This window comes from Eptatretus burgeri, chromosome 12 (assembly GCF_056783735.1).
Source record: "Eptatretus burgeri isolate ZD-2024b chromosome 12, Ebu_testis_v1, whole genome shotgun sequence".
Lineage (NCBI taxonomy): Eukaryota > Metazoa > Chordata > Myxini > Myxiniformes > Myxinidae > Eptatretus > Eptatretus burgeri.
The window spans coordinates 91,107,230-91,122,097 of record NC_140972.1 but is presented as its reverse complement, the minus strand read 5'-3'; the positions used below and the strand labels follow the sequence as shown (position 1 = coordinate 91,122,097).

The window sequence follows — 14,868 nt, the reverse complement described above, 5'->3', positions numbered from 1 at the left end:
CAAACAAATCAACATCACAATTTAGTGCTGTGATAGATTCAAGCTCTTCAGGTCAGTCATATTGTAAAGAAATAATATTAACATTTATCCCCAAAACGAAAGACCAGTCCAATTTTTGTCGAACATTACGAGACAACAGGCATATCAATAAAATTCGAAATCAACTTCAAGTTTCAAAACTTTGCTCCACGTTTTAATCCACTGACCACTTCAAACAACCCAGCTGGACAAAATCAAAAACCAGTCTGTAACATGTCATTAAACTCGGGTAAGTTTGATTTTCTTCAGGTGTGTGGTTCTGAAAAAGTCCGTGATAAACCCAACAATAACATTCTGAAACTAGAGGGGGAGCACTCAGTCCAGTGCTAAACCTCCGCCGCTAATACTGCGAGGTCACTCAAGTGAACCTGATATCCTATTCATTCAATTTGACGTCAACAGTGCTCACAGTTATAGTTTGCAACTTTCCCTTTTACTTTTAACTTTTACATACTCAATTCATTAGTCATAACTAGATTCCTTGAGACAGAAATTGATTTTACGTGGGTATATCCACCTGAGGTTCCAAAATCAGCTGCAATTATAATTTTGGCATGTATTTTTGTTGGAAATCACTTAGAGCATGTAGAAATGCAAAAAAAAAAAATTAGAAATTTTGTTGAAAAAAAATTTCCAAATTTTTTTTTCGCTAACAATTTGTTTGGGGGGGTTGGAAATCACTTAAAACATGTAGAAATGCAAAAAAAAAATCGAAATTTTGTTGAAAAAAAAGTTGCAAATTTTTTTCTCTTACAATTTTTTTTTTGGGGAGGGGGGGGGTTGGAAATCACTTAAAACATGTAGAAAAGCAAAAAAAAAAAAATTCAAATATTTTTACAAATTGGCCGCCATAGCAGCCATATTGGATTTTGGACCAAGTCCAAAATCTAATGGCATGATCCTTGGACCAGACCGAACCCCCCCCCCCCACCAAGTTTCGTCGAAATCCGTCGAGGAGTTTTACCGTAATACTGTTCACAAACAAACAAACAAACAAACAGAAAGGGGTGAAAACAGTAATCTCCATCCATCGTCAATGGCAGAGGTAAACTGGAACGAACAATCAAAGATTGCATACCTTCACCCAGACTTATTTTGTGTGGTTTTATAGGTTCGTATTTTTTAGACGTACTTCCATTCTATTTTTGCATACTTTAAAGACGTACTCACATTCTCATTGTACATACTTTATACACATACTCACAATCTAATTGTACATACTTTATAGATGTACTCACATTCTAATTGTACATACTTTATAGATGTACTCACATTCTAATTGTACATACTTTATAGATGTACTCACATTCTAATTGTACATACTTTATAGATGTACTCACATTCTAATTGTACATACTTTATAGATGTACTCACATTCTAATTGTACATACTTTATAGATGTACTCACATTCTAATTGCACACACTTTATAGATGTACTCGCATTCTAATTGTACATACTTTATAGACGTACTTACATTCTCATTATACACACTTAATAGATGTACTAACATTCTAATTGTACATACTTTAGAGATGTACTCACATTCTCATTGTACACACTTTATAGACGTACTCACATTGTAATTGTACATACTTTATAGACGTACTCACATTCTCATTGAACACACACTTTATAGATGTACTCACATTCTAATTGTAAATACTTTATGCACGTACTCACATTCTAATTGTGCATACTTTATGCACGTACTCACATTCTAATTGTACATACTTTATGCACGTACTCACATTCTAATTGTACATACATTATACATGTACTCACATTCCAATTGTACAGACTTTATAGACGTACTCACATTCTCATTGTACATACTTTATGCACGTACTCATATCCTAATTCTTCATACTTTATGCATGTACTCACATTGTCATTGTACATACTTTGTAGATGCACTCACATTCTAATTGTACATACTTTATAGATGTACTCACATTCTCATTGTACACACTTTATAGATGTACTCACATTCTAATTGTACAGACTTTATAGACGTACTTACATTCTCATGGCACAAACTTTATAGATGTACTCACATTCTCATTGTACACACTTTATAGATGTACTCACATTCTAATTGTACATACTTTATACACGTACTCACATTCCAATTGAACATACTTTATAGATGTATTCCAATTCTAATTGTACATACTTTAAAGATGTACTCACATTCTAATTGTCACACTTTATACATGAACTCACATTCTAATTGTACATACTTTATAGATGAACTCACATTCTAATTGTACATACTTTCGAGATGTACTCACATTCTAATTGTACATACTTTAAAGATGTACTCACATTCTAATTGTCACACTTTTTTATGTACTCACATTCGAATTATACATACTTTATACACATACTCACATTCTCATTATACACACGTTATAGATGTACTCACATTCTCATTGTACACACTTTATAATTGTACAGACTTTCGAGACATACTCACAATCTCATAGCACAAACTTTTTCGATGTACTCACATTCTCATTGTACACACTTTATAGATGTACTCGCATTCCAATTGTACATACTTTATAGATGTACTCACATCCTAATTGTGCATACTAACAAGATGTACTCACATTCCAAATGTGCATAATTTATAGATGTACTCACATTCTAATGGTACGTACTTTATAAATGTACTCACATTCTAATTGTACATAATTTATAGATGTACTCACATTCTCATTGTACAGACTTTATAGACGTACTCACATTTTAATTGTGCATACTTTATTGACGTACTCACATTGTCATTGTACACATTTAATCGATGTACTCACATTCTAATTGCACATACTCACATTCTAATTGTACAAAATTTATAGATGTACTCACATTCGAATTGTACATACTTTTTAGATGTACTCACATTCTAATTGTGCATACTTTATACACGTACTCACATTCTAATTGTACATAATTTATAGATGTACTCACATTCTAATTGTATATACTTTATAGATGTACTCACATTCTAATTGTGCATACTTTATACACGTACTCACATTCTAATTGTACATACTTTATACACGTACTCACATTCTAATTGTACATACTTTATGCACGTACTCACATTCTAATTGTACATAATTTATACACGTACTCACATTCTAATTGTACATACTTTATACACGTACTCGCATTCTAAGTGTCCATACTTTATACCTGGACTCACATTCTAATTGTACACACTTTTCGATGTACTCACATTATAATTGTACATACTTTATAGATGTACTCACATTCTAATTGTCCATACTTTATACCTGTACTCACATTATAATTGTCCATACTTTATACCTGTACTCACATTGTAAAATTTGTACATACTTGATAAACGTACTCGGTTGAAAAAAGATAACTTGTTGATAAAAAGATCAGATGTTGCCTTGGTTTAAGATCAAGGGTTTATAGTCATAAGTCCTTGGTATAAATGCAATCACTATGATGCTACCTTCAAAGGCAACCTGTGCAGGAATCAGCCTATCCAAACGCTAGCCTTCAAAATTCGATGTGAACTGGATCTCCCTGGAACACCAAAAACAGCAATGGACCCTGAACACAAAAATTAATTTGTTTATGCTCAGACATGACTGAGAAATAAACTTAGTTCTGGATACTGAAATAACTGTGGATAATAGAATACCTGAATGTGATTACAAGAAAGCACAGAAAGTAATGTGACAAAGAATCAGAGATGGGAGAATCAAGGACGTTATTGAAGTCTCAAGTGGCATCCTGGTGGTGGAGATCTCATTAGCTTGTGAACCATATTCGCAATTCCATGAGAACATAGACACGATGGTGCTCATCTCCTCTCTCAGCCAGGTTTTTGAGCAGCCATGTAAATCTAATCCTCTCCGCACTCAACTATGCCACTCACAACTAGCATGCCAAACAACAAAATCAATATTGTCAAAAATGATTAAATGCAGTAACATTGTCTCCTCCGAGACACTTTTCTCATACATAAATCGATCACGATACATATGTCCGATAAACCATGACGGCAATGATAAAATGTAGCACCATCTATAATAATGCATAGCCATAAATTATAATTTTTCATTATCCACTTATATTATTTTTTTTTAAATTATCCACTCAAGGAAGACAAGGTGGGTAAGACATTAAGTGCATGAATGTGATATTAATAGTGTGGCATGATTGGCCAAATGGCCTCATACTGTGATCAAGTTCATTGAAAGAAAGGATTATATTCATTCAACACTTAGTAGGGCCATTTCAGTGGAATCCACGACCATTTTTTTCTTTCAAAAATTTATGGTGGATTTGGCTCCCTTAGACCCTTTGAGGAAAAATAAGCTCCAATGGGCCTCCCAAAAAATGTTGGCGAAATCCCCCGGAGCGCAAAATCAAAAATGGCCACCGACGGCCAAATTCATGGAAATAAGATGAATCGTATCTTTTGAACCAAATACACTACAAGCATGAACGAGGTGTCGTTTTCCACCAATTTTAAGATGAGAAATACAATGGGATGGTCATTTTATAGTTTTGAGGTAATATTCACCTCCAAATCCAAGATTGCCAATGAAAAAAAAACAAAATGCAATATATTCCATCAGAAACTGATGAGCTACTTGGATGGATGAGGTGTCGTTTTCCACCAATTTCATCGTGGTAAAACTGATGGGAGTGTTATTTTACACTTTGGACGTCATCTTGACCGATAAATTGGTTCGCGGGCGCCAGCAGTGACCACTATTTTCGTTGTGTATGTCTGTCTGTTTGTGACTCTCCAGAGCATAGCTCCGTGATGTTTAATGCGATCTTGATGAAACTTGGACACAAGCTAGATATCATAGTCGAGTTGTGTCATTTTGTATGAGGGGTGTCCCACGCCCCTTGTGGGCGGAGCCACGCCCACTTGAATTTTTTTCGCAATTTCATTTCTGCGAAACTGTGCTTAATGGCTATAAGTACAGCATATAAAAAAAAATCCGATTTGATTTGGTCAATTTTGACGGAAGAGATAGGTTTTTACGGTAGGGCTTCCTCAAAAGCTTCAACTAACTCGATTGTACCTATAGTGGAATTGTTCAATAATGCCCGCGAACCATCGTCGCCTCCCGGCTTGTTTATGACATTAATTTGTGAATCATTGCACTTTCAGATTTTTCCATCAATCCAGTCGACATGAGGAACAGCAATCCAATCATTACAGGAAGAACGAGAGGGGGAGAACTCGGGAGAGTGCAAAACCTCCGCCGCCAATACTGCCGGGTCACTCAAGTGAACCTTATATCTTATTCATTAAATATGATGTGAACAGTGCTGACAGAGTTATAGTTCTTTTCTCCAACATTTTTATTTTGGGGGGGGGGGGGTTGGAAATCACTTAAAACATGTAGAAATGCAAAAAAGGAAGTCGAAATTTTGTTGAAAAAAAAAGTTGAATTTTTTTTTTATTCTCTAACAATTTTTTTTGGGGGGGGGGTTGGAAATCACTTAAAACATGTATAAATGCAAAAAAATTCCTTTTTTGGGGGGTAACAATTTTTTTTTCTCGAAATTTTTTTGGGGGGGGGGAGTTGGAAATCACAAAATGCAGAAATCCCCCAAAAAATTTTCTCCAACAATTTTTTGGGGGGGTTGGAAATGACTGAAAACATGTAGAAATGCAAAAAAAAAATTCTTTTTTGGGGGGGGGACCATTTTTTTGGGGGGGTTGGAAATCACTTAAAACATGCAGAAATGCAAAAAAAAAATTCTTCTCTAAATTTTCTTTTGGGGGGGGGGACCAAGTCCAAAATTTAATGCCATGATCCTTGGACCATACCGAACCCCCCCCCCTCCCACCAAGTTTCGTCGAAATCCGTCGAGGAGTTTTTCCGTAATACTGTTCACAGACAAACAAACAAACAAACAAGCAGTCATAGACTGGTACTTACGAAATCGTCAACTTGACCTCTGCCCTTGTCAAATAAAAGCTGTCTCGAGAGAAGGCAGCGACGCAAACCAGAAGTTTCTACAATGATTCTGTATCAAACCATCAAAAAATTGTAACGTCGACCGAAGCAAAAATCTCCATTTCTCCACGCAATTATACCTTAACGGAACTCAACGACGCGTCTGCTCGAGCGCACTGCACCAGGTGACGACCAGTGATGCGTCGAGTGAAATATTTTTTACACAATCTTAAAACGTCTCCAAAACATCCGATTTTACCAGAATTTCGACAACGGAGTTGTAAGCGTCCTAAGCGATCCCAAAAACCGAAGACAAAATTAAAATTGAAGTTAAAACGAACTCGTAACATCGAGCGAAGCAAAAATCTCCATTTCTCCACGCATTTATTTAATATTATTTTATCAAAGTCACAAAACCGTAATATTCGGCCATCCACCAACAATCTTTACATAATCCGACGGCTTAGCGAGTCAGTACAGGCATGCGACGATAACCTTTATTTGGATAAAAAATGATCTTAAACACCATCTTTATCGAAATCACCATCAGCGCGCACACGCAAAACCTTAACATAACTCAACGACGCGTCTGCTCGAGCGCACTGCATCATGGGACGACCCGTGATACATCGAGTGAAATATTTTTTATACAATCTTAAAACTTCGCCAAAACATCCGATTTTTACCAGAATTTCGACAACCGAGTTTTAAGCATCCTAAGCGATCGCAAAAATCGAAGACAAAATTAAAATTGAAGTTAAAACGAACTCGTAACATCGAGCGAAGCAAAAATACTCCATTTCTCCACGTGAATTTACGGAATTATGTTTGACCTCACTGTGACCTTGACCTTTCACCGATTTTGACCAAAATTTAATCAGCGCAAGCCACCACCCTCCTGAATCACGTGGTGTAATTTGACATTGGTAACTTCTTCCGTTCTCGAGTTATCGTGCCTACAAACAAACAAACAAACAAGCAGTCATAGACTGGTACTTAAGAAATCGTCAACTTGACCTATGACCTTGTCTAATAAAAGCTGTCTCTCGAGAAGGTAGCGAGGCAAACGAGAAGTTTCCACGATGATTTTGTATCAAACCATCAAAAATCGTAACGTCGACCGAAAAAACAATCTCCATTTCTCCACGCAATTATATTATACCTTAACGTAACTCAACGACGCGTCTGCTCGAGCGCACTGCATCATGGGACGACCCGTGACGCGTCGAGTGAAATATTTTTATACAATCTTAAAACGTCTCCAAAACATCCAATTTTACCAGAATTTCGACAACCGGGTTTTAAGTGTCCTAAGCGATCGCAAAAACCGAAGACAAAACGAACTCGTAACGTCGAGCGAAGCAAAAACCTCCATTTCTCCACGGATTTATTTAATATTATTTTATCAAAGTCACAAAACCGTAATATTCGGCCATCCACCAACAATCTTTACATAATCCGACGGCTTTGCGAGTCAGGCATGCGACGATAACCTTTATTTGGATAAAAAGTGATCTTAAACACCATCTTTATCGAAATCAACGTCAGCGCGCACACGCAAAACCTTAACGTAACTCAACGACGCGTCTGCTCGAGCGCACTGCATCATGGGACGACTCGTGATGCATCGAGTGAAATATTTTTTATACAATCTTAAAACGTCTCCAAAACATCCGATTTTACCAGAATTTCGACAACTGAGTTTTTAGCACCTTAGCGATCGCAAAAACTGAAGACAAAATTAAAATTGAAGTGAAAACGAACTCGTAACGTCGAGCGAAGCAAAAATACTCCATTTCTCCACATGAATTTACGGAATTATGTTTGGCCTCACTGTGACCTTGATCTTTGACCGATTTTGACCAAAATCTAATCAGCGCGAGCCATCACCATCCTGAATCACCTGGTGTAATTTTACATTGGTAGATCCTTCCATTCTCAAATTATCATTCCTACAAACAAACAAGCAAACAAAGTCAGAGACTGGTACTTTCAAAATCGTCAACTTGACCTCTGACCTTGTCCAATAAAAGCTGTCTCTCGAGAAGGTAGCGACGCAAACCAGAAGTTTCTTCGATAATTCTGTACCAAACCATCAAAAATCGAATGTTTTGGATGTTTGACCTCACTGTGACCTTGACCTTTGACCGATTTTGACCAAAATCTAATCAGCACGAGCCGTCACCCTCCTGAATCACGTGATGTAATTTGACATTGGAAGCTTCTTCCATTCTCGAGTTATCTGTACCAAACCATCAAAAATCGAATATTTTACCTCACTGTGACCTTGACCTTTGACCGATTTCGACCAAAATCTAATCAGCACTTGCCATCACCCTCCTGAAGCACGTGGTGTAATTTGACATTGGTAGCTTCTTCCGTTCTCGAGTTATCGTGCCGAAAAACAAACAAACAAACAGAAACGGAAGTCATCAATATACTTACGAAATCTTTAGATTTCATAAGTAACAAGGAGTCATAGACTGGTACTTACGAAATTGTCAACTTGACCTCTGACCTTGTCTAATAAACGCTGTCTCTCGAGAAGGTAGCGACGCAAACCAGAAGTTTCTACGATGATTCTGCATCAAACCATCAAAAATCGTAACGTCGACCGAAGCAAAAATCTCCATTTCTGCACGCAATTCTACCTTAACGTCACTCATCCACGCGTCTGCTCGAGCGCACTGCATCATGGGACGACCCGTGACGCGTCGAGTGAAATATTTTTTTACAATCTTAAAACCTCTCCAAAACATCCGATTTTTACCAGAATTTCGACAACCGAGTTTTAAGCGTCCTAAGCGATCGCAAAAACCGAAGACAAAATTAAAATTGAAGTTAAAACGAACTCGTAACATCGAGCGAAGCAAAAATACTCCATTTCTCCACGTGAATTTACGGAATTTTGTTTGACCTCACTGTGACCTTGACCTTTGACCGATTTTGACCAAAATCTAATCAGCGCTCGCCACCACCCTCCTGAATCATGTGGTGTAATTTGACACTGGTAGCTTCTTCCATTCTCGAGTTATCGTGCCTCCAAACAAACAAACAAACAAGCAGTCATAGACTGGTACTTACGAAATCGTCAACTTGACCACTGACCTTGTCTAATAAAAGCTGTCTCGAGAGAACGTAGCGACGCAAACCAGAAGTTTCTTCAATGATTCTGTACCAAACCATCAACAATCGAATGTTTTGGATGTTTGACCTCACTGTGACCTTGACCATTGACCAATTTTGACCAAAATCTAATCAGCACTCGCCACCACCCTCCTGAATCACCTGGTCTAATTTGACATTGCTAGCTTCTTCCGTTCTCGAGTTAACTGTTCCAAACCATCAAAAATCGAATATTTGACCTCACTGTGACCTTGACCTTTGACCGATTTTGACCAAAATCTAATCAACGCAAGCCACCACCCTCCTGAATCACGTGGTGTAATTTGACATTGGTAACTTCTTCCGTTCTCGAGTTATCGTGCCTCCAAACAAACAAACAAACAGAAACGGAAGTCATCAATATACTTACGAAATCGAGTCACAAACACACAAACAAACAAACAGAAAGGGCTGAAAACAGTAACCTCCATCCATCTTCGAAGATGGCAGAGGTTAATGAGGCACAGTCACTCGGAATCTTGGTAAGTAAAGATAAACCGATGTGTTGATCATAATCAACTGTAAATTGAAGTTTGATATGATAAAATGGCATATGAGTTAATGAATGATATCTTAAACTGAAATAACGGGATAATACTTACTTAATTCTCCTTTTCGTGGCCGTGCAGATTTGTGTTCAAAAATGTCAGGCCGATCGATCCCTTAGATATATCTGTGTGAGTATTTTAACGTTGGTTCGACTTCTTTACAATTCAGTTGCAGAATGCTTCTTTGATATCGTATATATATTGTTGTGGTTGAGGAAATTCGCAAACCACCATTCAGGTCCTGTAGGTGAGATATCTCTGTATGTACATGTGTAGTTAGCCCCAAACCCGTTGTTTAGAGGGAATAAATGTGATTCATTCAGGCTGCGACCCTTTAAGATAGCCGTTTTTCTGTTCTATCTTTATTTTGAACCAACCACGTCTCAACCGCCATCACACAACAACCACCAACCGCAACGCCTCTTCACAACAACAACGCCAACAGCCACGACCTTTACCTTCACAGCTCGCTACCGCAAACATCGCATCACCGCCATTCCAAGTGTCACCATGGCCAGGGACCGCCACTTTAGACCCTCCACCACCTTCGCCTCTCCTTCTGCGGCCATTCCCACACCACTTGTGAACGCCGAGCGTCAGGCTGTCCTGGCCTCGTGCGGGACGCGCGCCGAGCCTCGGGTGGAAAAAGCGGCCTTTCCGAGGAGAAGTCGGATCAGGAATGATACACGCCCACTTCTGTTCCGTCCTATCAGCGAGCGCGGGGCGATTTGGCCCCGCCTCCAGGCGCGTCGGAGTAGAATCGATATATGCAAATTCGAGGATCAGGGGAGGTTCACGCCCACTTTTCCTCCGTCCAATGGGCGAGCGTAGCTCCGCCCCCGAGTTCATCCTGATCCGGAAATTTGCATATGGTTTCTCCTGCCGTACTATAAAGTGCCGAGCGCGGGGCGAATTCAGAGAGTTTTCTGTTTCGGGCTCGGGCGAGTTGGAGAGGTGTGGCGGCGGCGAGGTGTGGCGGCCGCAAAGTGTGGCAGCGGCAGAGTGTGGCAGCGGCAGAGTGTGGCAGCGGCAGAGTGTGGCAGCGGCAGAGTGTGGCAGCGGCAGAGTGTGGCAGCGGCAGAGTGTGGCAGCGGCAGAGTGTGGCAGCGGCAGAGTGTGGCAGCAGCAGAGTGTGGCAGCAGCAGAGTGTGGCAGCAGCAGTCAAGACGGGTCTGGAGGAGAGTCGGTCTGTCGGGGTTCGGAGTCTGTCGGGGAGCTGCAGAGAGGGGAAGCCGGGAACGCGGTCGAGGTCGCTCGTCGCGGGACCCAAGCAAGCCAGCTATCCTCTTTCCCCAGAGCATCAACAACCCCCCCTGTTTCCCCCCGCGCTGAGATAGTGCGAAAAGGGGGCCCCGTTCCCACCCCTTTCCAAGCAGTGCCAACGAAACCCGTGGAGGAGCGCGGAGTCGGGGCACCGCCGCCATTTTGCGGCTCATCACAAGACGGGTAGGCTCTACCCGGTCTCGCGCCCCCAGGCCCGTCTGCCCCTTGTCGTAGAGGGTGGCCCCTTTTCTTTTGCGTTTGAGTATATGAATTGTCGGCGCCGTCTGTAAAGTAAAACTGTGTAAGTGTTGCCGTGTGCTCGCGTAGTCGGTTGTAGATCTGCATTGTGTTTCTTTTGTTGCAATTGCTTTTGGTGCATAATTGTTGTAATTGTATATGTGTGTTTTCCGTGTGCGGCGGAATACATGTGCCTTATGTTGAACTGTTTTTCCCGTTTCGCTTCGTCTTTTCTTTAATTGAATCTCCATCTTACTTTCACGTATAGGGTTGGTAGTGGGCTAAATACGCCCGATAATTAATCGGAACCGTCGAGGTTGACGATAACACCGCTCGGTTATCCCGTTAGTACGGAACGGGTCGCTTAAAGTGGCCCGTGTCCGAAGTCGACCTGCGGCGAGGTGCGATCGCCCGGTCTACCCTCCGTGTGGGTACTTAGGTAGGTTGAATTTGGCGAACAACCCTATCCCATGCGGGGAGCCGATTGGCACGATCGTGGTGAGGCCGAAAGGCCCACCCGTGACTAGTTCCCGGCATTAGTCCGAGAGGGTCACGACGGAATTGTCCGTCCGGTGGGCGACGTGCCGCGATTCGAGTTACGTGGCCACTCGCATGCCGGCGGGAGCGAATTCGCAACAATATATATATATATATATATATATATATATATATATATGAAAAAAACGAAGACCCACCCATATCTCTCACCTGTGAATAGAGGGAATAACCAATTAGCTCTCACCTAATCAATTAAACCCAGGTGGCTGGGATTATATAAATAAATCGACTCCTCCCATGCTCTTCCAGCTGAAGAAGCTGCATAAAACAACCAGAAAAGGCTACGCAAGGTAAGCATTTTGCTATTTCGAACCTTTCACAGAGTTCCTCCACCTCCAGATGTAACATCAGAAGGGCGTTGATCTTCGTTTAACTCACGAGTGCTTGTAATATTGTATTTTGTTCTATTAATGGTGCAGTATCAATTTGTGATTGGAATGATGTTTGGAGATTGAGTTTAAAGGAGAATCAGGAAATTAGAGTGTTTCCACCGGTGACATTCGTGGATTCGGCATTTGCAGTTTCACTGTGACTTCATTGAAATATTACACTCCTTACTTCTGTTGGGGTGAGCTGCAGTAAGTTTTTTGCCAAAGTCCTTCACAAACCGGTTGTCCATGCCTGACGTTTGATTGAAGGTGTCACAGGAATGTGGAATTTATTGGTTTATTGTTGGCATTTACAGTTTCCGCAGTGTGTGTGTTTGATTGCCACTCTTTCGTTTAAATGACGAACATTATGTTAACACTATTTCAATTACAGATTCGTGTTAACAGGATGGCCTGGAGTTACACACACTCCCATCTTCACTGTCGAGCCTGGATATCAATCCCGACCCAGCTATAAACTGTCGTCTAGGCGTTTCACAGGCAGGGTGATTCAGCAATGTGTGTGCCCTCCCTTGGAAGGACGACGTTAAACAGGCGTCCCGTCTGCCGGCATTCATTGGTTGACATTAAAGATCCCATGGTATCCTAAGCGAAGAGTCGGTGAGCTATTGCCGGCACCCTGAACAAATTACTAATTCCTGCTATAATCAGCAGAGGGCACTGCATCAGCGGCACACCCACACCCCATCAGCCAATGATGCTACCCCAGAACGTCGTGCTGCATATGAATAAAGAAGAACACTTACAGATTTTGTGCGACCAACGACAGGTTAAAAGTGCCCATGCAAAATCAGAAGTGAGTCACTGAAACACACACAGCACATGCACAAAAGGTGTCATGAGCATTCACACATCATTTTGAAAGTTCTGTATTCTAAGAGGGAGGACAAAATTTGCAGCAATCCAGATCGGCTCAGACCCCATGACAAACACAGGGCCTTTGCATAAATGGCCAAGCTGGTGGTTGAGTCAAGTCTCAGCCAACTGGCATAATGTCAGTTGAAATTGCCATAGTTTCAGGAGGAGTTGGGATGTTAGGGTTAATGGTTGGCTCATGCTTGCAGAAAGAGAGCTATCCTCGTGGTTAGTTGAATGATACAACACATCCACTAATATTGGATGGTTGTGGACAGTAATGCATCGCTCAAAGTATTCCATGGGGTTAGTGCAGAGAACAAGGACTGTGGGGTAGAACCTTTTCACAGATGATATGATCAAGTCTTTCAGTCGATATGAGAATTCTAGCAGATGAAAGTGAAGCCAACTGGGAAAAGCCATGGAACACCGTTTGTACCTTTAAGGCAATTCCTCTCCAAACGTATGAGGGCTTCTTCTTTTTCTTCATCTTCCTTTCCACGTTCATTCCTTTGCATGCGGTGCATTGAAACCTCAAAATGATTCTGTTACAGCCAGTCTTGTGCCTTTTGCTATGCCCATAACAAACCGATGCCAGTTATTTGTTGCTTTCTCAACGAACAAATGTGATGCGTATGTAAAAGAGGGCTGGTTAAGCATTCACTATGAAATGGGAATTATTTTGTGTTTCAAAATAATAATCTTCACAATTTCATCAAGACAGGCCGAAGTGGTATTGCCATTTTAATTACAGGACCATGCAGGTTGACGATCAAGCTTACGGGGCCTTTGTGGGATTAAAAAGTAACTGGATACAACGTAAGCAAGATTCAGAGGTTTTATTGAAGCCAATGTATAATTACTGGGGTGTTGGGAGAGCGAGATATTGAATTCTCAATCTATTCTTCAGGCCTGGTTGGTTATAAAACACGATTGTTTGTCACTCCTCTCGACCCTCTTTCACACTTTTCTCCTTCACACTTTTTTAATTGAATCAAGCAAATAAGTGGTTGCGATGGCGACTATTTCTCAATTGATCACAATCGGCATTCTTCAAAATGGCCACCGTTCCAGGACCTATTGAACACAGAATAAAATAATTGGACTTGACATTTTGCTTAAGCACATGCACATATTAAGAGGACCTTGTTATTGAGTTCTTATTATAATGTGCTGAGCATAATTTGGTGGGACCAATTCATCAAGATGTGAAAAATAGGATTAAGGAATGTAAGCGTCACCAGAGGGTGCAGACACTGACTTCCTTCACAAATGACGTTTGATCTACAAAAATAAAGGCAAGCATTCACAGATGATTATGAAAATGGCATCTGCTGATGCCATGTGACAGGCTGTGCTGGGGCCTTCACCATTTTTTGTCATGTGTCTGTGTCTGTGTCTGCGTCTCTCTCTCAATCTCTCCATAAGTTATATCATGAAGAAAGTTTCCTGCATGTCATTAACCTCTTCCTTCTGTATGTTGAGAACTAGGGAGTGAAATGAAAACAAATCTGACAGCACAGCTGCATGCAATATGGTCATTGCCTCACCAGTCCATTTAACTTGAGAAAATAGTTGAAAAATACAAAAAAGGCAAAGGGTGTCTCACGTTTACTCAACTAGGAGCAAACCTAGTCAATGCAACATTGTGCTCCAGGGATTATCAACTTTGTTTGATTATTAAAATGAGAATTAGTTCGGCCGAGGCCGAGCGAAGTGAGGTCGAAGAGGTTTATTCCCGATACGTGAAACACTGAAACCCATACCCACAGAAAACGCACTTTTTGGAATGCAGGCTACATTTTCCATATGATAATCATGTAACTTTGTTAAAAAAAAAAAC

General features: G+C 40.6%; 1 protein-coding gene across 2 annotated transcripts in view; it reads right to left on the bottom strand.

Annotated features, from left to right (window-relative positions):
* LOC147016125 (lysyl oxidase homolog 3A-like) overlaps positions 1 to 14,868 on the bottom strand; it is a 261,877-nt gene that overhangs the window by 79,996 nt on the left and 167,013 nt on the right. The window contains exon 10 of one of the 2 annotated variants that reach the window (XM_085848864.1): positions 13,898 to 14,102. The exons of the other annotated variant lie outside the window; for it this stretch is intronic. Coding sequence (XP_085704990.1) covers positions 14,063 to 14,102 — 40 coding nt within the window. The 3' untranslated portion in view covers positions 13,898 to 14,062. Of the gene's footprint in view, positions 1 to 13,897; positions 14,103 to 14,868 lie in introns of those variants that run through there. 2 annotated transcript variants of the gene reach the window in all.